General features: G+C 41.6%; 2 protein-coding genes across 3 annotated transcripts in view; both read left to right on the forward strand.

Annotated features, from left to right (window-relative positions):
- The first annotated feature begins 386 nt into the window (after positions 1-386).
- LOC308325287 (neurturin-like) lies at positions 387-10,218 on the forward strand. 2 transcript variants are annotated; one of them, XM_080777769.1, is made up of 4 exons: positions 387-497; positions 699-1,163; positions 7,799-8,123; positions 9,126-10,218. In XM_080777769.1, the coding sequence occupies exons 3-4, from the start codon at positions 7,826-7,828 to the stop codon at positions 9,557-9,559; spliced, it is 732 nt and encodes a 243-aa protein (XP_080633895.1). In that variant the 5' UTR covers positions 387-497; positions 699-1,163; positions 7,799-7,825; the 3' UTR covers positions 9,560-10,218. The 2 variants fall into 2 exon arrangements, with proteins under 2 accessions (XP_080633895.1, XP_080633896.1); XM_080777770.1 differs by lacking the exons at positions 387-497; positions 699-1,163 and adding an exon at positions 3,650-3,724.
- Positions 10,219-16,900: 6,682 nt separating this feature from the next.
- Positions 16,901-25,670, forward strand: part of LOC308326149 (calcyphosin-like protein) — a gene marked incomplete at its 3' end in the record, with an annotated part of 30,496 nt that continues 21,726 nt past the window's right edge. The window contains exons 1-3 of the mRNA XM_080778956.1: positions 16,901-17,075; positions 22,296-22,473; positions 23,395-23,601. Of these exons, the coding sequence (XP_080635082.1) occupies positions 16,984-17,075; positions 22,296-22,473; positions 23,395-23,601 (477 nt within the window). The 5' untranslated portion in view covers positions 16,901-16,983. The remainder of the gene's footprint in view (positions 17,076-22,295; positions 22,474-23,394; positions 23,602-25,670) is intronic.

Here is a 25,670-nt window from a genome sequence, read left to right on the forward strand (position 1 = left end):
GTTTGTGTTGTTTTAGCACCCATTTTATGAGCTACAGTGAATTCACTCAACCAGTAAGAAAGGGAAGCACCTGTTTTGGCACAACCTTCTTTTATTTGTATCTTTTCTTTCTTCTTTTTTTACTGTATACCCTCTGATCCACCCAATTGATTTTTCTACCAGCGTATGCCTAAGATGGCAGCCTCCCTTGGAGCAGAAGGTAAATGTAAGCCTTTTCTCAGGCCAAAGCATCCTTTAGAGTGCTTTGGGAGCTACAGCCAGGGAGATTATCATGTTAGAAGTAATCCGACTCGGCCCACCAGCGCAACTATGGAGGAGGTGGAGCAACAGTTGGGAGTGTGGGGGGGCAAGACGAGGCAGAGGCATCAGAGACGCTCTGTGTTCTATACACTCTGCCTTCTAACCCCAAACGCATCTCTGCAGTGCAACCCTCACCCCTTCATTGAAGCAAGCCCCCCACCACCCCACTAAGAGAAGAGAAGACCTGCTGCTGAGGGGTAAGACCAACCACCTGCTCTCAAAGAGTTGGTAGCAGTAACAGTTCTGTATTATTTTGTAAGTTAGTGGTATATTTTCTGAGTTAAGAAGTGATTTGATATCTATAAGAATAAATTTTTACAGGAGATGTGTAACAGTGGAGTCAGAAGTGTTATTTGTCCTTAAAATGCTGTACTTAAGCTCTTGTTTCTCTATTACAGACTATACCTACCTGTATGGTCCCTTGTTGAGTGCTCGTGGAAAAAGGAGGCTTCATTACTGCTGTGGAGTTTTGCTGCAGAGAGCCACACACCTCTACAGGAGCTCTAAACATCCCCATCTCTAACTCATTTTTCTTCAATGGATGGACCTCTTCACTGGCATGACGCTCATGGATGCCTTGACAGGGATGTGGATTTTGATCACTGTGACATAAGGGAAACTTGTGGAAATGTCGCTATGATAAAGGAATAGTAGAACTGGGTACTGGATCAGGTCAGTCTAAACCTATCTTCTCCTCAGATACGTATGGAGCGTTGATGTATTGTTTTGGGGGGGGACCAGCAAGCTGGATTCCTTCACTCGGCTCCTCGGCTGTGATGATGGACTTACCAAGCCAGCACTCACTCGTGGAGGTCAGCTGAAGACGACGCCACGCAGCTAAGTCTGGATTAGCCGGCCGAACGGTAAGGACACTGCATCTTCTTTTGTTAGAATAAGCCGGCAGATTATGGGGGGAAGGCGTTGGGTCCTGCTGACGGGGGATGCTTCCCGGAGTCCCTGAGTGGCAGAAAACACACGTTGGATTATCTGTCAACAAGCAACGTCTTGCTGCATCCACATGTCATTGTCACAAGTCGGAGTTGGATGTTGGATCCCTTGCAGGATTTCGATTTAGTTTCTCAGATGAACTGAACTAAGATGGTGTTGTTGTTGTTGTTGTTGTCTTTCTTCCTGTATTGCTTATTTAGCCATGCTGAATGAGAGGGTAGAGGGATGTGTCACATGGCTATAACTGCTTAAAAATAGATTGGTGGTACTCTTAGAGTGGCTATTCTCATTGCAGGTGTTTGACTGCCTGTCATGATCCCCCACCCACTAAGCCTATATCATATGTGGAGATTATGCTGTATCCACTGGAGTTGTGCACAGAAGTTAAGCCTGTATACTCACTTGAGCCTTTCAACTTCAACATAACCTGCTGTCCAAGCTGCTCATAGTTGAAAGGCTTGCCATGAGGCCAAAACGTCAGTGAACCCATCAAATTCTACCACGAACATCACTTCATTATCTCTAGTCTCATTAATACTGACTTGCCAAGACATCTTTTAGACTGAATATATAGTACATAGAACATAATATTGAACTAAAGTGTCTTTTGGAGTAGAGTTGTTTGTGCATGCTCGAGCTTGCTCCTGTGGGCTTTATTTGAAAGTGCTTAGCATGTGTCAAATGGCCAACATCCTTTTGTATCACTGATGGCAACATGTATAACATAGGATTAGTGGTAATATTGGTGTATTAAAAAGTGAATCTGGCATAGACAGATTAGCAGTCACGATATCAAGCCATTTATAGTAAGTGGACAAATTCAATCTTATTGTCAGCCTGAAGATGAATGATGATAACCTGACTCCACCAGATTGTGGCAGTATTGAGTTCACATTAAAGTTCCCTCCTACCTTGATCTGGTCTCTTTCAAGCAGAAACGATGAACCGGAAGCAGCGGGACAAAAATCTGATATCTCCATAATAATTTAGAGTTTTAGCTTGTATTTACATTTGTGCTGTGGGCGGCACAGCTACAATACGTCACCTGTCTCACGTTGATCCCGCCCCTAGGATTGTACCTGCTGCGGAGTCAAAGCAGCATCTGATAGCATGCCTTCACTTTCAGACGCATCTTCACTGTTCATCGTGCGATGGAGTCACACGGTGAAAATGGCAGACCTGCTACTTTCTGTGCACTCTGTCGAGGTGCCAACTTGCGCCTTGCACACAAGTAGGCCATACATGGCCTACTTGTACGCAAGCAGAATGTGCAAGTACTGCCGACCTCTACAAATTTACGATCAGCCCCTCTATAAAATATATATACCTACCTTGAAGCATACCTTAGTTACGTCACCGTCAACAGCCAATAAGGGTCCAGACGATATTTCATTATATTCCATCCTGATTGGCTAACATTGGCTTTCAAAATTTGCAGGATTGGCCCGTTTTGAACAAAAAGCCTCAAATCATGAACGCAGAGTGAAATGATTTGACTTTTTCTAGTTAGGATTTCAATTTATTATTGAAATTAATCAATTTAAAATATTTGTGCCGATTCCTTTATATTAAAAGTGTATCATAAAATACATGCTTCATACAATTAAAATAAAATGCAATCGATAGAATAATCAAAAAGAAAATAATCAATGATTGCAGCTATGCAGTGGATAAGATAAACCTTTATTGATCCCGGACATGCAGGTGTCAGAAGCAGCAGTAAGAGTGAAACACAGTGACTGTGTTATCATTGTGCTTTATTGTTTTACCAGTAAAATATATTTCCTCATTCCACTTAACTCCAACTTTGATAATAACAAACGGCAGGCTTGTTTAATTACCCTGTAGTTACTGAGTCATAGAGTACACAGTCAGCCAATGTGGATTGCCCCAGCCAATTTGCAGTGCAGCCTATCCTAAGCCTTTTTCAGTTGAATTAGAACTTGGGCTGGATTTAGGACAGCCAATCTTGGCTCAGAACATCCAGTTTACATTTTGTGTGCTTTGAGCCCAACCCAAATGGCACTAAATAGCATATACTAACACATATCTCCTTCAACAAATCAAGGTCATCTCTCTCCTCCGTCTCCATTACTCTGATCGAAGGTCTTGTGTACTGTAGGTTTTAGATAGAGCCTACTGGTGCTAGCCTATTGGTCTAACCCCTGAGTTGGAGGTGTCTGAGGGATTAGTGCAGACACATACATACACACACACACGGCCCAATCTTCACCGCTAGCACTTGCAGCCAGGTGTTACCCCACGTGATGGCAGATAAAGCCGGCAGGCATTAGTACTAATCCCGCCCTGATCTTTGGAATATGTCCCTATTACCTCGCAGAGCTCTCTCTCTCTCTCCCTCTCTCTCCCTCTCTCTCTCCTGGTGCTCACTTTAGGAGGGTTAAAGACGAGACCAGGCCTCTCTAGGACTCCCCTCAAGCACCCTGTTTCATTGCAACCCAGGAAGTTGAAGACAGTAGGTGGCTTTCCTACTACTTTGCTCTCGTCCTCGGTTATCTTCCAGAGTGGGTTGTTTATGGGGGGGCACTGGGACAAATGGTCACATGGGCGGAGCTATGCTGAAATACATGGTATGGTGGAACATGGGTCAACGTCTGGACACATGTGGGTCTCATTATGGCCTGCTGTGGACGTTTCTAGATATGAAAGGAGCTGCAGATTTATGTAAAGTGCATTATCTAGTGTTATGTGATGGTGCTACTGTGTGTTCCATCCAAGTGAAGTGGGTGTCTGGATGCGTACGTGTGCGCGTGTGTGTGTAGGTGCGTCAGAGCAAGAGAGAAAACAGCCTGTATTATCTAGGCAATGTACAGTAAAGGAACGTCTCCCGCAGAATAATAGGGCCAAAAACTGTGCAGTCTACAAAGAAGCTCTTCATCCATTACTCGCTGTGATCTCCATACAGTGATCATGTCACTCTGGTCAGGATCCAGGCAAGCTGACATAAAGCCCCCCCCCCCCCCCCCCACACACACACACACACACCCGTCTCTCCAGCTCCATTCAAAACATTGTCGACCGCAGATGTTCGTATCCTCATCATGACAGATCACCAATTCATTTGCTACTGTCACACAGTGACATTCTGTAGAGTGCCCCTTCGCTCGCCCTCCATATTGGAGGAAAATACATGAGCACCATGCTGTTGTTAATTACATTACCACAAGCTTAGCAAGCAACGCGGCCAGTGACCCAATTATTTCTAGAAAACCTCAATTTCACAGTGTCTTTGAACAATGCGATTTCTGAAAGGCAGCGGAGGTTTACACTTGTTGCCGGCCATGTGTGCGTGTGTGTGTGCGTGTGTGTGTGCGTGTGCATTTGGAAGCGTGAAGCTTCCGGGGACTAATGTGGCAGGCAGCCCTCTGAATTGTGAGCCAATTGTTTCTCAGACATGTACACATAATCAATCATGACTACACACTGGTGCTGGTAGTCATCCACCTGAATGGTTGCTAACAGCATTCGGGTGTTCAGACATTATTTATTTGCTCTATAATGTTCTGTACTCTCAACCCCTATACCTGATATTCATCCCCATGCATTCTATGTACATCCTAATGAGGACTTCATTGTGCCATTGAGCCCTCCTTTTACCCCTTTCAGAAGCACTGCATTATCTTGGCCTGCGGTTTATTTTGCGCTTTTTTTCAGGCGTGTTCCCCTGTATACAGGAGCGTGCACGGGCACATCCGGAGTATGCGCTGTGGTGCTTTGTAAAAGGCCAGACACACTGTGGATCTGTAGGAAAAACCCTTCGTTTGTTTTCCCCGCTTGCATTTTTATGATCTCTGTTTGAAGATGACTTTTCCTTCTGGTGGAGACACATCTTGGGTTCCCCCCTGCAGTATGTATATCCTCTTGGTTGGTGCATTGGTCTTACCTGCAAATAGCAGCACCTGCCCTTTTAGGATGTTCACCGCTCAATCATGTACAGCACTGGTTCCCAAACACTGGGTCAGGACCCAATTGTGGGTTGCGGACTCGGACACATTGTTATGGATCCCCTCATTTTTTTGAGGGGTGGTAGCCCCTCCTGTGTCCAGCTTTGAGGGTTGTGTGAACACAAACATTGAAGACAAAAGTGAGGATGCAAATTGTGATTGGCCAGAATGAGATAATGTATAATGATGATAAGAGCGCACCTCACTTCACACTGTAATTTGGTTTCCTAAATTTGGTTTTTAATTAAAACATTCCCAAATAATTTAACCTTTTTCATGAATTTAAAACAAATTCAATGTTTTTTCCCAGTAATTCAAAGAAATCAAAGAAGAATCTAAGAAATTCCATAAATTAGAAAACAAATGTTTATGAAGTAGTGAAAATAGCCGATCTACAAGCTCATAATGTGGTGCAAAGTGACTCGTTGTGAGCTTGTAGATCTGCTATTTTCACTAGTTTGGGTCCTGGGGAGACATCAAATTTCTCTTTTGTGTCACGGACTAAAATATTTGGGAACCACTGATGTACAGTATGTCCATGATCTTAAGAAAATGTCAGTGTCCCTGCTCCTCTCACTGTCTGTGGCAACAGGGATCGGTGATCAATGTTAAACGGTAAATTTATATAGCGCCTTTATCCAAGGCGCTTTACATAGATTGTGCATTACATTCACACACACATTCATACACTGATGGTGGTGGAAACCATGCAAGGCCAACCAGCACATAGGGACTGGAGCAATTAGGGGTTCCGTGTCTTGCTCAAAGACACTTCGACACTAACTCTGGGGGAACCCGGGTTTAAACTGGCAACCTTGCGGTTTCCATCTGGCCACTCTACCCCTGAGCCACTGCCGCCACTATGTTCCATGCCCGTGCTGATTAATCACCAGTAAAGATCAGAAAACGGTGAAGAATGGTACTTGGCACTTTTATTGGTACCAATCGACTGCAGATGTACGTAATGTCTTTCTAAGTGGAGCAATTAAGACAATCAAACTGTTTTCTGGGGACATGAGATCAGCATTTGACTGGCTGGTGTCTGGTGTTAATGTCTAAAACATTGGAGGAGTCAAGGGTTTTGCCCAGCTAATTGTTTTATCAAGATTAGGCTGAGAACCTACAGGCCATGGAGAGTGATGCATTGGGGTCCAGTGAGGCGACCAACTGTGATGCTGAGTAATTGCCATATTCCTAGCATAAGAAAACAATGATCTCATCAACCACCACATATCACCGGCTCTTTTCAAGTGAAAATACTTTTATCATATTCAAGGGCTGGAGAACTACAACTTTAGGTGACAGAAGTTGGTGCTGTACCAATGTATACAAGAGAGGAGTTTCCACCAAGGGGGCTATGTATCACATCCTGCAATTAAATTTAACAGTGAAGAACCAACATTAGACATGTGGCTCAGCCTCAAATAACATTCTCCATCGGCCGCAGCTAATATTTGATTTACATGGACTGTGTATCAAACTAGGCTGCTAGTTTAAGTGCTTGTCTTTTAAATTATCGCCATACCTCTATAAGCAAGTCATCTTGGTTATGTAAGGCCTGCATACCATGCCTTACCTGTGAACAATGATAGACAAGGTTGTATTTAAGCCTGATTTATACTTGGTTGTGCGCCGGTGTTGCATGCCGAAAATAGCCAGTCTACAATCTCTCAAATGAGTTGTGAGCTTGTAGAGCGGCTTAGGCCTACCAAGTTATGTTTTTGTTGACATAGACAAATATACAGTGTTATTTCTGTCCCTTTCTCCCTTTTTCCCTTTCTCATTTTTTTAACAAGCCCCAAACTCCACAGACCAACCATGTACAATACAGAATCTAACCTGGCAAAACACTTTAGAAGACTGGTCTGGATTTGTTGTTAGACGTTGCCAGTATACCATTTCCGGGTCTGGGAAAATGTTTTGCAATGCATGCTTGTGTTGTGATATAAAAAATACAAAACAGTGGGCTTGTGAAAGCTCTCCGGTGTCTGTGGCAGGAGAACAGAGATCGTGATTCTTCTGACTGTCTTGTCTGGACGTTCTCTCGTGAAAGAGATGTCGAGTGTGATGAAGGGTGTACAAACACAGAGGTTTTCTCAACATGAGGCCCCACCAGCCTGACATAGCCAATACGTATGGCCAAGGGATTCCTTTTAGGGCGAGGGGTTCGGCTCCCTTAAAATAATTTGATGTATAGCGCCAACTGCATTCTTACATGTCAACAAGTAATTGGCTAAGCCTTATGACGGCAGTCTTAATTTGACATGAAACTAAGTAAACTGGTGGTAATTTGAAATCCCTCTTATAAAGAATCTCAGTTGAGAGAAACATTTTGCGCAAGGTCATGGAAATGAAAAGAAACACAGGAAACCAATTAGGACCTTGGTCTATATGTGTGACTGATCATCTTATAATTCAAACAGATGGACTACGGATAATTGGAACTAACTACGGCCCTTATAATCTGGTGGAGAAAGATGGTTTATATTATTGCAGGTGTAGGACTGTTGTAACATGTCTAACATTTGTGCCTCTCTCCCTTTATGCTCACTCTGTCTCTCTCCCCCCTCTCTCTTTCTTAGCAGAGTTTCAATGCTCCTCCACGTTCTAAGATGAAGTTATGGAAAGGTGCTACTTTTGCCTTCATGCTCTGCGGTGCTGCGATCTCCCTCCTCCTCACTAGAAACATGGCCACTATCGGACAGTTCAAACCTACCAGGGTAAAATATCCACAGGCATCGTCCGTCTCATTAAGACCATCACCACCACTACCATCATCGATATTACCATCGGTGACCACAAAACCATCCTCCTCCCACTCATCGTTGTCTTCGTCGTCGTACCGACGAATGGGTGGTCTCCAGCGGAAAGCGAGATCGACAGACGGCATGAACTCTATCTTCTCAGAGTGTAAGATAAACTGTTTTGATCTTTCCTGTAAGCAACCTGTAACATGAGATGGCATGTGAAGGGGAGTCCTGCAAGCAGAGAGCCCCAGTATGTGTTGTTTATCTGGCACAGCCTTATGCCTTACAATAACCCATGTAGTCACTGAACACCATGGTTCACTGGCTGCCCATATGGCTGAGGGGCCGAGGGGTTAGGTGGGCAGAAACCATAAAACCTTCACGTGGCTTGAATAGAGGGATGATTTAGCCATTTTCTTTTCAAAGGAGTGCCGTTTTTACATGACCCGAGCGGAACCTCCTCGACTTGTATTTGTCAGCTTAATTATCACGCCGTGTTAAAGCTATGTTATGTTGTCTTTTCGTTTCATCATGTTGAGATTTAATTTAATTTTGTGCTGCCAGTGATAAGAACCCGAGGTTCTTCCCCATAACTCTATAGGAATAATTTAGAGCTGTAACAATGTGACACTGTGGAAATTCATTAAAACTAGGTTGGCAGTACACTTAATCACACCGTTTCATGCACATTGCAACAAACCTTAGGTTTGTTTTCTTGACCACAATTTTAAGAATGCAATTTAGATATCTTGTTATTTAACCAGATGCTAGGTGCATTGCTTACCTGTATCCTGTAGTTTCAATGTACTGTAGGCCTTTTTAGATATATTATTTAGTATAGTTTAGTTTACCCTGGGATCCTAATTTCTTGAGTCGCTACACTGTCTCTCTGCAATCTATGTGATTACCTTGCTTATTGTAAGTCACTCTGGATAAGAGCTAAATCATAAATCTAGAGTTTTAGCATAAATTGGTGAAATTGTAAATCTAGAGTTTTAGCATGCATTGATGATACGTAGGTAAAGAGCTAGCTCTACACAGACAGGACACTATATTGTGATTATAACAAACGTGCACTTGCATGAGTCACTCAAGTATCACTGCCTTCCTGTATACTGTGAGTGTACTGTGTATAGTAAGATATCTGATTCATCTCTCACCACAGTTTCCAAGCTGTTCCAGAGCTTCACTGAGGGCGAGCTACAGCAGGTTGTGGGAGCTTTCCTGGACAAGAAGAGACGGCTGTCCCACCGACTGTACAGCCACACCCGGAGGACTAAACGAGCCCGGCGGCCCAAGCCCTGCTCCCTGCGTGAGGTGGAGCTGACGGTTAGCGAACTTGGCCTCGGCTACGAGAGCGACGAGACCCTACTCTTCCGTTACTGCAGCGGAAAGTGTGCTGGCCACCGGCGCAACTACGACCTGACCATGGACCACATGAGGCGCTCAGGCTTCCGCAAAAAAGGGCGCAAGGACAAGGTGAGTAGTGGTCCCTGTTGCCGGCCTATCGCGTACGAACAGAACACCTCCTTCCTGGACAACAAGAGCCGGTACCACACAATAAAGGAGGTGTCTGCACAGGAGTGCGGCTGCGTATGATGCAACCGCACTACTGTGGTGGGACCCTGACAATAAACAATCTCCACTTACACACATGCTGCTCTCCGTTAAGTGTTACATGGATGCTAATAAAAGACAAGTGGAGGTACGTAAGGACGCAACTATGGGATATATAAAACCAAGGCGGAACTTATGGAATATATATAAATCCAAAGGCAAACCTATGATATATATATATATATAAAGCCAAGGAGGAACCTATGGAATGGTCGTGGCTGCTCACTGGTGATCTATGCCTTTTTCATGGGCAGACATTAGATCATTATTAGCATACACTGCCTCAAGCTGGGAACAAATCACAGGAACGACATGAGCTGTTTTGTTGTTCACATGCAACAGGACATAGAGAATGACTCTTCATACCCAAATGAAAGCTATTTGTTGTCTTTTCTATCTGTGTAGTAACACTGTGAATTGTAGTGCAACAATGTTTCTGTATGGTTACCCCATAGTACACGCAATATACACTAGATGAGTACCTGCTTTCAAACACGTGGAATAGATACTTGCTGTTACGCCAGTGTTATTACACAGGTGTCATTGAACAAGAAAAACTTTTTTTTTATAGCTTCAGATTTGAAAACCACCATTAATTAGTGTTTATTGTAACATAATGTTGTTTAGTTGAGAAATAATGAGACCCTGCATCAAATGAAAATCCATCAAGTAGCATTGCTTTCTCTCACCATAGAATAAGCATGGTATGAAACCATTTCTCCCTCATCCACCCGTCCTGAAGGTAACTCATCATACTCCAGGAAATTTCTTCAATCTTCTCGTAACGATTCCCAAATCACCCCGTGTAAGTATTTCCCATAATCCTTTGGAATTATTTTCCTCAAAGTATTGCCAAAGCACATTCAGTCGTCTCGAAACTCATGATTAATTCACAGTTTGAGATTCGTAAACATGTCTCCAATTACAGGTGATAACAAGTCTTAAAATGTATCATCTCTGGTTGTAATTTGTGAAGTTTACGCTCAGCTTTTAACACCAATGGTGGTTTGGGTAATCAATGTGTGAAAAAGAAAAATAATCATAACATTAAGTAGTGACATGTTTTCCTAACTATGAAGTTGGGAATTGTGTTCGAGCCCATCCATTAAAAAAAAGCATACATTACTACGATCCAAACCTCACTGTTTGGCCTTTGTATTGGCCTGACAAATGCCTGCTTCTTGTATTGCCTAGTAGAATTTTAAGAGAAAAACAAGCTGCTGAAGTGAATTATGATGCATATTTCCCCCCAAAATAATTAACACCATCACGACTCGTTACTTGGTCTGAGCCCATTGCAACTGTTTGCCTGAAGTATAGTAAATTATATTATGTTTGTTTTGTTCTGAGCAGATGCAGTTCTGGGTGTGGATGCGGTGCATCTTTATTGTGGAATATGTGTATTTATTGGGGCTGTAAATTATGGATTGCATATTTATTTAGATGACCACACAGAAACGGCTTATTATTGAGCAACTGTGCCAAAAATGTTTTATCTAACATTCTATACTGACTGCTGAATAAACGGAGACAATCTCAGAAGTATGAAAGCTTATTATTTCTCCACCAGCACTCCACTTTGTGGTATCAAACTAACATAGATTGTATCAAATATACTCTGATAATGCATGTAATTTCAAGTAAGACTTTTATCCCAGAGATGGCAGCTATAATGCAGTGTGAGGTTCCTTTGCTAGCAGGGCCCTGCAACGATATCTCATTATATCTCAGTATTATGTATAGGCCTATTTCACGTCACTACTTCAAGTGCTGGAAGGTACAAAGTGACGATTTGAGATATGCGACACCCTATTAGGAATAATATTGGTAATTCAAAACAAATACTTGAGAGTTTGCCTGAGCTTATCTCTGAATTGTAATCATATTGACATATGTCAGTAAACACAAAACATGTCAACCAAAGGTCATGTGTTGTGATGAATCAAAGTGACATGGATTCCCAAAAGGTAGAGGTTGTGCACATATTTTACACAACTTCCTGCAGCCTATGTGCCATGGTTTGATTCCCTGGAATTTAGGGATTGTCTCCATAGAGAGATCTCAGCTAAAAGTGTTGCACACATCTTGCATGTTCAAGGCTGGTTGATGGGATGGAATTGGTGCATTAGTGCATCAGATTGCACTCTCTATGCCTCTCTGTTTCTGTCTGTCTGTCTGTGTCTGTGGGTCTCGCTCTCGCTCTCGCTCTCTCTTTTAAAAACATTATGGAAATAGTCACATGTCCCTCAAATCTTCGATGTGCTCCGATCAGGTTTTTTGTGACCGATCCTGATCACAGATTGTTTTTCTCACGATTGAGCGATACCGGTGCGTAAGGGAAAGGAAGGGGAGACTGTTTAGATTGAGCGATACCGGTGCGTAAGGGGAAAGGAAGGGGAGACTGTTTGAGCGATACCGGTGCGTAAGGGGAAAGGAAGGGGAGACTGTGTAGGCCTGTCACAAAGATGAAAAAGGATATTATACTATATATCTGTCTGATTGACTTTTATACGACTTAAATGGTATAAAGGATGGTTTTTTCATTTGGGTAAATTGACAATCACCGATCGAGTCATTTTGAGTGAAAATCGACCGATCACCGATCGATCAGGGCACTTCTAATAATCTTGAATTCTTTGGTTAAACTTTTAATCCACTCCACAACGGAACGGCTTCATCACACAACTCTGCACTTATTGGGCCGCTATGCAGACGTCAAGGACCTCACGACTGCATAGCACCAAGGCTTGGTGGGAAAGCACTGCACACCCTGCCTTCTGTATGCCAACCACCTCGCAACATGCCCACCCACTATAGGCCTACTGTTTATCCAACCCACCACACAAACATCTCCACAAACATATTTTCGGCTGTTTTGACATTTCTGGGATGTGGTCCAAGACCCGCCATGTATATGTGAAGCATAAGCTTGTTTTAACTGTGTCTAGAAAAATAATTTGACATCAGCAGTAGTGAAACGATCTGTAATTTAAGACATTTATAATTGAAACCACCACCAGAAATCACACTGTTTAAGTGCATAAACTCCCCAAATACAGCATTTTGTCAAGATATCTGTTTCACTTTTCCATGAATTACATTTCTTTCAAGGGGTTCCTTTTGGATTTATTTTTCATACCCATAACCTGGAAAATTGTCCTCAACATGTTATTACAGGACAGTGAAAATGGGGATACTTTTCTCTGATGTAAACAGACATTTCCGTTCCATGTCATGTAAACCTGAGAAGAGGAATGGCCTAAAACAGCCTGCCTGTAGACTCTCTGGAGCGAGATATGTCTCACACGACATCCTGCTGGAGGCTGGAGGGCAGGTATACCTGACCGCAGAACAAACCATTACTACTTTATCTTATGACTCAACATAATTAGGAAATGTCGCAAGTATTCCAATTTATGATTTGGGCTCTCCGCTCTTGGTGAAATCCATCTTCAGCCCCAACAGCTGCACTGTAGTCAATGTATAAATTAAATTCTATGAATCAACAAAGATGTGTGGCTATAGTACCTAATCTTTTCAATTGTCTATCTATTCTTCCCTAGCACATTGAAATACTATATGTATACTGCTCAGCAACACATCTGCTGTTGCTAACAGCACCGACTTGTTCTACAATAAACATGTCAAGGTTTTACAACAAGCTCCCCTGACCAGCTGCGATGGGATGGTGAATTCAGATGTCTTTAAAGAAGGATGACGGGTCGGAGGATTGAAGAGTGGATTTGAGAGTACAGTCCGTGGAGGGGTGGACAACAACCGCCAAGAACACCCTGAATACTCTAAAGTCGGTCCAAGAAGGAAATATTCCTACAACCTTTAAACTCAGTTGAGTGTTTTACGTTTTATAGCCTACATACATTTCACTGGTGTAGGAATGTATTGCCAAATGAATGCCAATGAGTTTGATGGGTCTGGTATTTCTTTTATAGATTCACAAAAAAATATATAACTATCCATAAATAAACCGAAATATCAAATATTGATGCATTCAACTGCATCCATGTATTCTGTTCACAGTCAGTGAGCTCTTATTTTATCTTGCTTTGACAGAACACAATTACATAGGCCTACATTTAAAAATTAATTCTGAAAGCTTGAATATTAACCATGTTCCATTACTCCTCTTCTTTGTAAGACTGTGGTGCCCCCTATTGTTGGCCTGCTTACATGGTCTTATTCTTAAAAGAAAAGAAGAAAAGAGAGTGGGCAGTTCAGTTATATTGAGAAAGACTTCATAAAGCAGAGAGAGAGTGGAGGGGCACTGGCAGAAATAGATCTTAGACCAGCTTGAGGTACAAGTGTGTTCGTAGCCAAGCTATCACCCAGTAGTGAGGACATGATGTTTTATATTTATATCGCCATAATTATCAATCATGTTTATAATCTTTATATTTTGGGTATTTTTTGTTGTTCTTCACACTTCTGTTAGGCAAGACCGTGCAGATGGACAGGATGTTGATCGACGGGATAGAGGGGAAAAAGGCATGCAACCCATCTCCCGCCGGAATCAAACCAGAAACATTGCAATAATGACGTGGCCAACACACTATCTGCTCAACTGCTGGTGCATCCTATACAGCTACATCATTTGTGGGTCTTATGCGGTATAGTAAAAATAATTGTAAACTCACACTCGCTCATAAATGCTGACATGGAATATTATATATTCATCCAGACGGCTGTGGCATATAATCATTATGTTTTACATTAACATTACTTACATGTGCATCAAGCCAAATAGGCAGTCACTCATGTTTTATTAATAGAAGCATAAGCATCTCCCAACAGTACATAACACAATGTTCCATATGGGTTGATGACAGTAATCATTAATACACACATCCTCACATCCAACAAACTAACCAGCAGAGAATATTTATTAACACTGTTAATGTCAATCAATCAACCAACCATTCAATAAATTAATCACACACACACACACACACACACACACACACACACACACACACACACACACACACACACACACACACACAGAGTAGAATTAGCTTTGCCCTCTCATGGCAGGACTGATACCACACTATTATACCAGTACATAACCACTGGGAGTGTAATTCCATTTTCGTTTAGCCTATGTTTCAAGTTTTTGATCTATTCTATTTAAGGGCAGCAATAAATAATATACGGCAACACTTATGACTGTATATATTTATGTCTGCCTGAAACAAAAAACACTTCCTTACCCACTCCCTCACTCCCTTTAGACTCTGAGCATTCCAGGAACTCAATTTAGCATTTTCATCACAGTCTTTTATTAACTTCTCCCACACGACCTAATCCTTTCTGACATGATTGTCCTCACTCAGAGTAATGCCAAAACACTGTAAGTCAACTGAAACCCATGACTCATTTACAGATGTGGCTTATATAAACATGCTTCAACTTACAGGTGATAACAAGTCTTAAAAATGTGGTGTCTAATGTCTATGGCTGTAATTCCAGAATTCCACACTCCCTTAACGTCTGGTGAACTATATAATGAGAGGTGAGAAATGAAAGAGATAAATGGACATAGAGTGGGCTTTGGTGATTTGTTCTCTGCTCTGGGAGAAACATTCCTAATTTCTTTTTTTTTCTTTTCTTTTTTTTGCACGAATGGACTCCCGATTTTGATATAATAATAATGAAGAAATATGAAATATGTCAAGGACTACTGTATTTTAGGAGCTGTTCCTTTTCAAACTTTTACCACCACTTAATAAATAATAACAACTAGATAAAGCAGTTCAGCCTAGTAGAGACTGAGTAGTCTTGCTGAAAATATTGACAAATATAGCCATTGATTTAAAGGCATAGATATATTTTAAATAAATAATATTTTGGTATAATGTAACTTGTAAAGTTGAAAAGGTTTGAACAGAATTAGTGTTTTATGTAGCTCTAGATGACAGTGCTGAAAGGAAGTGGTAACATTGAGTAATGACAGGGTAATGACAGATACAAGGGCTTGTGCAGGCGTTATCTGACCACTGAATTATGTTATATATTTACAGCGATCATCAGAACTACTGTATACAGCTTTTACTTCAACACTTAAACACTTAAAAGGACTGCTACCCACTGACTGTCCTTGAGGACAATGCCCCACACCTATTGATTACCTACCAATATCTATGAGTGTGTGTATTGTGTGATTGTGTGTCAGAGCACTGGGCCACGGAAGCCATCTTTTTGTATTGAGTCATCTTTTGTTGAGATTAGATTAGAGAATATGTAGGGTTGTAACATTCTATTGGTAAGTGGTTACAACTCAGATAGGTTTAGGATGTTTATGTTTATTTATCTCAGTTGCTCCGTGTGTCACTTTGTTAGGTCTATATAAGGTTTATGTAAATATGTTACATTAATCATCAAGTTATTAATACAAAATAGTTTCACTCACAATAATTTATGTTGCATACCTTTTTCCCCCTAGACAGGGACGTAACATCTACCAAGTACGAAATGTTCATTATGCAATGTATTTTTGGTTCAGAAACGTTCAATGTATCTGTGCAGAGCACCGGCCAGGCCAAGTAATAATTTATATATTTTGAGATAATTTTCAAGACAAAGCGGTGAGATAGTCTGCACTGAAGGATAGTACTGTACTTACATGCTCAAGGCCAATGTGCCATTTCTTAATTGGTGCATAAGAAAATAAATTGTTCAATATGATATCTGCATTCTAGACGTCATAGCCTGAACCTTCCCCTCTTAAAAAAGGGAAAAAAGTAGAGTATGTGTGGTCCCTATGTTTCTCTAAGCAACAAAATAGTCCTATTTCACAGCAGATATTTTAAAAGGGTATCTGGAAAAACAGAAAAGGTCCTGCACACTGTCAGACACTTGACATATTAGGTTATTAATGTTATTAGGGCGATGTTTCGGTCGCTTAGACCTTCATCAGGACAGACAACAATAACCACCAAACATTTATAGACCACACCCCCAGTGAGAAGTAGATATTTTATCATGAAATGGTAGTGTAAACCATCGACTGGTAATTGTGTGTTAATGATACTAAGATGTTGTGTTCCATTGAGGTCAAACGGAGTCAGGGTGCTGCTATTGGAAAGGCTCTGCTACACTAATGGAATTGAACCTTATTAGTGCTGTATCTGTGTTTACCATGGCATACTATTTCATGTCAATATGGCTCCATTCTCTACAAACAAAGGGAGGGAAAGAGGTGTGGTTTGTTGTAAGTTGCCTTGACAACTTCAGTTGCAGAGGGAGAATAAAAAACGTCCTCCTCGTTACCAAGTGCACAGAACAGGAGTCAGGACTCAGGTGCATCGAGCTCTCCTCCCTGCTGCTCTAAACTTAACCAGATCTCTTTTTAGTTTTTATCCCCCCTGTCATACCAGAGACACTTGAGAAAAATGGCTTTGAACGCCACGTCTGAAAGCCCTTTGGAGAGACTGAGACAGCGATGTCTGGCCAGGGGAGCTGCTGGGATCAAAGGGTTGGCAAGGCAAGTAAAACACAACAAACTAGAAAAAGTGCCCTTCTGGGCACAGGTCTCCACCAGGAGGATGTTTGGCAAAATGTTTAGGAGTAATATAAACATGTTTTTTCTTTTTTATTTGCAACAATTTTCTTCATTTTGTTGAGGAAATGCAGATACAGATCACTCATAGCATCTCTGAGGATAGAATTCTGGATGAGCAGGACAGAATTTTGTACAAAATGGGCCACTCCTGAAAACTTTGGAAGGCAATCTTAGCCAATCAGTGTAGAATCTGAGAAATCCAACAGTCTCGTCTTGATCACATGACTACAGAGATCATGTGTACAGATTTGCGTGAGATTTGGATGAAATCTGTGCGACTAACATAAACAATGTGTTTTCCAGAAATCGGCCTCATGGTGGCGCTATAACCGATGTGGAGGGAATAGGGATGCAGGGAAAATGTTTTTCCATGGCCTCTAGGGAGTGCATACATAAGTTGTATACAGATCGATGCAGTTATAGGTAATAACAGGAATTGCCCTGTTATAGCACCACCGTGAGGCTGATTTGGAAAACAATGAGTGGCATGTCATCCTCGGCCTAGTGGAAATGTGCGTGCATAATTTCCCGGAAATTGCACACTGCGTTTGTGATTTGTGGCATTTTGTTCAAAATGGACCAATCATGTGAGCTTTGGAAGCCAATCTTAGCCAATCAGGATGGAGGATGGGAAATGGTGCAGATCCGTGTTGATCACATGACTATGGAGATAGTGTATACCGAATTGTGTGATGTATGGATAAAATGTGTACGAGTAATCTACAGAAATGTGTTTAGCCTAAATCAGCCTGATGGTGGCGCTATAACAGGTCGTTGAGGAATACTTAGGGCAGAGGTTCATCGTTGGCATCCAGGGAGTGTGTGTGCAAAGTTTGGCATGTATCGGGCCAACGGTGCTGGAGATTAGCTAGTAACGGACGGAAGGAAGGAAGGACGGACGGACGGACGGACACACGCACGCACGCACACACACACACACACACACACACACACACACACACGGACGGAGTGCAAAACATACTCTCTCCCCATGCCTTCGGCCTGGTGGAGACAATAATTCGTCCTTTTGTCAAGTCACTGAAGTAATACATAAAATGCATGAGTGAAGATACAAAAACAACAAGTTAGTCATCAAATTCGAATCAGAACAGCTTCATCTGATTAAACAGATTAAAACTACAGTTGTTGAGCTGTATCACAGAGTTAACTAGAAGAATATGTTCCTGGGAAGTGGAACACAGGTCTCAGCCAGGCAGGTAGTAGAAGTCAGTCTTAGCCTATGATGAAATATGACATATCAGATCTGTCTTGATCACATGACTATGTAGCTAATGTGATGTTTGGACAAAATCTGTATGGGTAATGTAAAAAAGTGTTTTGATCACACGACTATAGAGATCTGTTTGGACAAAATCTGTTAGAGGAATCTATATATACAAGTGAAAAGGTGTACCCATACTCATTCTTCATGCTCTATCTCCGACCGAACCACACTTTCACCACACATCTCTATATGCAAAATAAATTCGCCACGCTCCCCGAACTGACATAGCCTATTTTTTAGCCCTTCAAGTGTCTTATTTACTCTGCAAATAATACTTTTATGAAACACGCTGTTATTGCTCAACGTCAACAGCCTACGTCACAATCGTCATGTTGGCGTCTACCAAAATCGTCATGTTGGCGTCTACTACGCCAACTACGTTCACTTAATGGGGCCAGTCTTTCACAGTGACACACATGTTACATGAACCACGCGCCCGGGATGGTTTCTACCCCTCAATGTCGTATTTGCTGCGCCCTACGCTGTTGCCACAACACAAGGAATTTAACCACGCTACTTGCATACACTGCAACTCGCTTACAATTCGCAAACCTGGCAACACTGCCCTCTCTTACCAGCCCCGCCCCCACACTAGCTTGACAATGTCATCTCGCGCAGCACAGAATCTGATCTCGCGCAGGACATTGATGAGAGACAGAAGGAACAGGAGAGATTATACGATCGCTATTTCGCTTATTCCATCTAAATCTCTTTATTTACACAAAAAATGACTCGACGATTCCCTTAGTTACATCAACATTGTTCTTTGTCAATAATCGGATTGGGCCAAAATATCACCCTTACACCGATCACTTTGCCTATTTTCGCCACACAGCCAATTTACTTCCGCGAGCGGCCGGGCCATTCCGCCCATGCGAATGCATGGAGAAAAAAAAGAGACGAAAATCCAACTGTATCGGAGCAGTGCCACACACACACACACACTCAGTCACACACACACACACACACACAGAGAGGAGTTGGCCAGCATCTTAGCAGACATCACAAAGAAATCGATCTGTCCAACGACGATGGTACAAAGACAACAACACAGCCAACTATATTCTTATAGAGAAAAGCTCTCAGCTAATTCGCCCCGTGCAAAACAATTAACGCACGGAGTTGCGGTCTGCATAGCTGCAGACATGCGACCACTATCAGTGGTGGCAAACGCTGGCTTTCAATATTTAATGAGAGTTGCAGAACAGCAGAACCACGTTACAAAATGCCATGCAGGTCACACATGTTTTCACTCCTAAAATGTATACAACTAATAATACATGTGAAACGTTGGCCGTTAAAATCGTTTGGTGTAAAAGATCGTCAAATATATGGCCGTTAGTACTGTTAATTCAACATCCGGTGAGGGGAGGATACGGATTGTGTATGGAAATCAGCGCATACAGTGGGTGGGCTTTAGACCGGATGTAAGCCACATCCACTAAATGTACACTAAATAGAAATAGTATAAAATACTGCATAAAATGGTGTAGCCTACTGCAGCTATTTATAACCAGGTAGTGTATAAGTGAAATTACACACTTAAATTAGTATTTAATACTTGAACTAACAACAGATGGGTCTATATACTATTTGTCTTTTCTTCTTTTTTCTTTCATTTACTTACTTAGAGCTTAACAAGAATGTTACAAGTCATCTCATCTTAAAGAAACATTTAAAAAATGTTAGGGCATAAAACCCAAAGGTGTTAAACCTTTTCTTATTCTCATTCTGATTTGTTATTTATAGCAAATAAATGTGACTTATTGGGAAACAAGTGTTTTTCTTTACAAACCAAGATATTGGCCTAAATTATAATGAATATAGCCCTCAATGCTGAAAAAGAAGGTTTTAAAAAAATAGATTGAAAAAATTTAATCAAACATCGAAGCAAATCGTGAGCTTCAAATCGAACATTGAATTGAATCGTGGACTAGGCGAATCGTGATAGCGAATCGAACATCGAATCGAATCGTGAGCTGCAAATCCAAAATTGAATTGAATCGTGGACTAGGCGAATCGTGACAGCCCTAATGTATACATACGCCTGCACGCACACACACGCACATGCACGCCTGTAAGGCCCCCCCCCCACACACACACACACCAACATGCGATTCATTAAATAACTATTTCTCCGCACGCGCGCACACAACATTATTCACGTGAAGCCTACAGGGAATTACAGACGGAATGTATATACACACACACACACACACACAGTCCCGGCTCACATGCTTAGAATTTATAGATGCGCAATTTTGGGATTATTTTTGTACATTGAAAAAATATTGGGGGTCCTTTGCTCTTGCCATGACAATGTTTGAGAACCACTGCTCTAAAACAATATTAGACAAAGTTTGAGACCCAAACACATTGCTCTCTCTCTCTCTCTCTTCTCCTTTTGTATAAATTAAATAGGCCTATTCATGATTCTGCTTATAGAGAAGTAGCCTATGTTAGTTTGTTTTATGGACTTGAGAGCTACTTTCAAATCCCTTTCTCACAATCTACAACACAACGTTATCATTGTCATTGTGCTATAATAATAACTAATAACCCATCCGATGTGGAGTCAACTCCCGCCATTTCCTTCTTCCCATAGTGCGTGGCGAAGTAACTCTGGGATTGAGTGGCCGCGTAGCGGCCACGAAATTCTAGTATCTAACATTTGCAATTTGTTTTGCAAAAAGCAGCCTCCTGGTGGAGCTATAAACCACTTCTGCTCTGCTCTGGTCTCCAGGGAGTGTGCATGCACAGTTTCACACCTATCAGTCCAACAGTGCCGGAGATTAGCTTTCCATGGATGGACGAACACACACACACACACACACACACACACACACACACACACACACACACACAAGGACGCATGGACAGATAGGGGCGAATACATAGTCTCTGTCGGAGACAAAAATCCAATTCTGTGTAAACAGAAGAAGCCCAGGCACCATTTTGAAGATGGAGTTCAGGAGTTGAGTGCAGTTAGTCTTTTTATGTCAGTGTTTCAGATTGCTTTTACTTGTTTTTAGGCTAAAGGATCTAATATCTTTCAGCCAGTCTGTCCGTTCAGCAGTGCTGCAGCCAACCTTTTGGTCTCAAACAATATAACTACAATACTACAGATAATGATTATATTTTCGTATAATATTAGCATACAAAATTTCTCAAAATCTAATTGGTGGATTGCGATGAAATGTATCCATCCCTAAACGACTACTGTCTGGGGAGTTAAGAGCGGCACAACCTCTAGGGACTATACTAGTGGTGCTTTTAGACTCTTAGTCATGTTCCTTTTACTTTATATTTCTTTCTACAGTATTTTACTTGTATTACTTAATTGTTTTATTTGCGACTGCAGGTCGCATTTACTATATGTGCATTTCCCGTTAGTGTGTTGTTTGGTTGCATGGTTAGTCACCTCGTGACATCACATGACCCTGATGTCATCAATATTTAGCCCATATATGGAGATCCCTCATGTCATCAATATTGGCCAGCAACTCTATATGACCTCAAACCCTTAGATCTCCATATATGGAGCTGACCTGTTATGACATTCCATATGTTGATCTGACCTCATCAAACCCTGTACATTCAAGACACGCTCCATATATGCCCAGTACAGAATATATTCCATATGTTGATCTGACCCCCCCATGCCAAAGCGCCAGCGCTCGTCCAGCAGTCTGCTGTCAACCAGGCGGATGCGTGCGCCCTCAGGTGTCTTACTGGTGTAAATGTGGTAACCTATGTATGTTTGCTTACTTGTTTGCTTGATATTATTTTTCATTTAGTAAAAACAAGTAGCCTACTCTATACAAATAAAATTATCTCTGTGATTGTTTGTCTTGCAGGACCTTTCGTATCATGGATGATAACGGCAGTAAGTCCTTGGACCTCCACGAGTTCATCAAAGGCCTAAACGACTATGGTTTAACAGTGGAAATGGAAGAAGCCCAACAGCTATTTGAGGCTTTTGATAAGGACGGCAGTGGAACTATTGACTTCAATGAGTTTCTGAAGAATCTGAGGGTAGGTTAAATTGATACACGAAAGAAGTTAAATGTTCATTATACTGGTGTGTACCGTGTGTATGAGGTAGAACTTCATTAAATTCACTTAAATTATTACATGGCATATGCCCTGCATATCACTGCATTCTGCAAAATGGGTCTGCTTTTCTTGATAGCAGATTGCTGCGTTGAATATCAGACCATGGCTAGTTTGCCTTTTTGTGTTATATTTTGTGTTGAATTATTGATTTCTTTAGTAAGTAGGTGGGTAATAAGCAAGATAATGAGCAGTGAGCTGGTCATTATTAAAAAAATAATCCCGACAGGGTGATGCAGGATGCAGGTTTATTTTCAGATAATGTCTCACTGAATATTATCAAACTTATTATACACAAAATATTGATTAGAATTGTATTTATTAGCTTACAATCCATAACAACTTAAACAGAGGCAGAGCAGCGATACTGAGAATCGTGGTCTGCTATCAAGAATGAATAGACAGCTGAATTGACTGACAAATCAGAATCGAACATTTGTCAAAGACCTCCTGTGATAAATGTGTTATTTTTGGTGACAGCCAAAACCAAGTTAGTTAGCTGTAATGTTCCTGTCTCTCTCTCACTGTCACTATCGAAATAAATGTTAGGCCTATGTTGTTTTTCATGGTTTTCAACGATCATAGGTAAAGAATTAAAATAAAATGACAACATACTAGTGCCTATAATGGAATAAAAATGTGCATTAATCTACTTCAGACTCCAGAGTCTAAATGAAGTTTAAATGAAAGAGTTCCAACTTGTCTTGTATGTGCCATGCCACATCTGACATGACCCATCTTCTACGCCAAGGGCATTAAAACAAACCCTAGGAATTGTTTCAAACTTAACTTTTAAGGTCTGATTAGAAAAATTAGTTTACTCCATTTCATTGTCCCCATTAGTCAATGTCTGACACCAGGACAAAGGTGGTTCTAGAAGCCTTTAAGAAGCTGGATAAGACGGGAGACGGGGTGGTGACAGTGGCAGACCTAAGAGGGGTGTACAACGCAACACAGCACCCTAAGTACAAGAGTGCAGAGTGGACAGAAGACCAGGTGTTCCTCTGCTTCCTGGAGAACTTTGAATCTCCCAATGACAAAGATGGGAAGGTATACTATACTGTATATATACTGTCTTGTGCTAATGATACTTGATTCTTTTCTTTTTAGTAAAGATGTTATTTAGATACACATGTTGTTTCACACACACACACACACACACACACACACACACACACACACACACACACACACACACACACACACACACACACACACACACACACACACTGTCTGTCTGTCTGTCTGTCTGTCTGTCTGTCTGTCTGTCTGTCTGTCTGTCTGTCTGTCTGTCTGTCTGTCTGTCTGTCTGTCTGTCTGTCTGTCTGTCTGTCTGTCTGTGTGTCTCTCTCTCTCTCTCTCTCTCTCTCTCTCTCTCTCTCTCTCTCTCTCTCTCTCTCTCTCTCTCTCTCTCTCTCTCTCTCTCTCTCTCTCTCTCTCTCTCTCTCCTTCCGTCCTTCCTTCCGACACATTGGTCCCAATATGCCAAAAACTTCTGACTGGATTGCCATGAACTTTTACCAATAACAAATCCTAGCTACTTGAATCCCTGCACTTTCCTCTAGCACCACCCTCAGGCCAGAATTGCCATTTGCACATTTTCTCAACATCTACTGGGCAGTATGCCATGACACTTGCTGAGCACATTCTTCCCTGGAGAATGAACCCTAGTAAATACTGGTGACCCCATGGCTTGTCTGTCCTAGGGTGCAGTATTTTATTTCCCTGTAAAACCTTTTCTAGTAATCCCTGGGGGGAAATTACTTCTCTGCATTTGACCCATCCTATTAAGAGCAGTGAGAGGCTGCAAATGAGCGCGCAGGGAGCAATTTAGGGTTCAGTGTCTTGCTCAGGGACACCTCGACATGAAGCCTGGAGGAGCCAGCCAGCCATTCAGGGATGGAACAGGGGACCTTCCTTAGAGTATACTCTAAGGGACCTTCCCATTCCTCGGCGGCCACTCTAGTCCTGAGCCACTGCCTCCCTCCCTGTGTTAATGTGTTGATCCTTGGTTGCATATAGAGTACAGAGTGTGGGTTCTCATCTCATATTATAACAACTAGAATTTCGCCCCCCTTCGGGGGCTCATCCCAGTGTCGTTGCAGCGCAATATGGGAAGAAGGAAATTGCGGGAGTTGACAGACTCCACTTCATGTTTCAGCTGTGTTGTTAAACTCAGTAGTGTGCCCTGCACACTCGCAATTGCAGCTGGAGGGCGACGCAACACACACACACACGCCCACACACACACACACACACACACACACACACACACACACACACACATTTCCGCAATTCCGCAATTTGACAAAAACGATGGGTTATAGCCCATGTTTTTTGAAATTTTGAAAAAAAAAGTTAGCCTCGTTTCTCATCATTTTGGACCATGGGCTATAGCCCATATCGTACGGCATACTATAGCACGCCGTTTTTCATCATTTTGGAGGATTTGAAAAAAATGAAAAAATAAAAAAACGATGGGTTATAGCCCATGTTTTTTGAAATTTTGAAAAAAAAAAGTTAGCCTCGTTTCTCATCATTTTGGACCATGGGCTATAGCCCATATCGTACGGCATACTATAGCGTGCCGTTTTCATCATTTTTGAGGATTTGAAAAAAATGACGAAATGACAAAAACGATGGGTTATAGCCCATGTTTTTTGAAATTTTGAAAAAAAAAGTTAGCCTCGTTTCTCATAATTTTAGACCGTGGGCTATAGCCCATATCGTACGGCATACTATAGCGCGCAGTTTTTCATCATTTTTGAAGATTTAAAAAAAATGACGAAATGACAAAAACGATGGGTTATAGCCCATGTTTTTTGAAATTTTGAAAAAAAAAGTTATCCTCGTTTCTCATCATTTTGGACCATGGGCTATAGCCCATATCGTACGGCATACTATAGCGCGCCGTTTTTCATCATTTTTGAGGATTTGAAAAAAATGAAAAAATAAAAAAACGATGGGTTATAGCTAGTGGTGTCAAAAAATATCGATATGAATCGATAATCGATTTTAACATTAACGATGCGACTACATCGATGCACGTGTGTCTGGAATAGCGTCTGCATCGGACGTTGGTTCGATCCTAAAGCTGCGAATCGATATAATTCAACTAA

Source organism: Protomyctophum bolini (assembly GCF_963924005.1).
Source record: "Protomyctophum bolini genome assembly, chromosome: 12".
Lineage (NCBI taxonomy): Eukaryota > Metazoa > Chordata > Actinopteri > Myctophiformes > Myctophidae > Protomyctophum > Protomyctophum bolini.

Coding starts and splice junctions, on each gene's coding strand:
- LOC308325287 (XM_080777769.1), top strand. CDS start 7,826: ATGAAGTTATGGAAAGGTGCTACTTTTGCCTTCATGCTCTGCGGTGCT. Junction 8,124..9,125: donor GAACTCTATCTTCTCAGAGT/GTAAGATAAACT, acceptor CTCTCACCACAG/TTTCCAAGCTGTTCCAGAGC.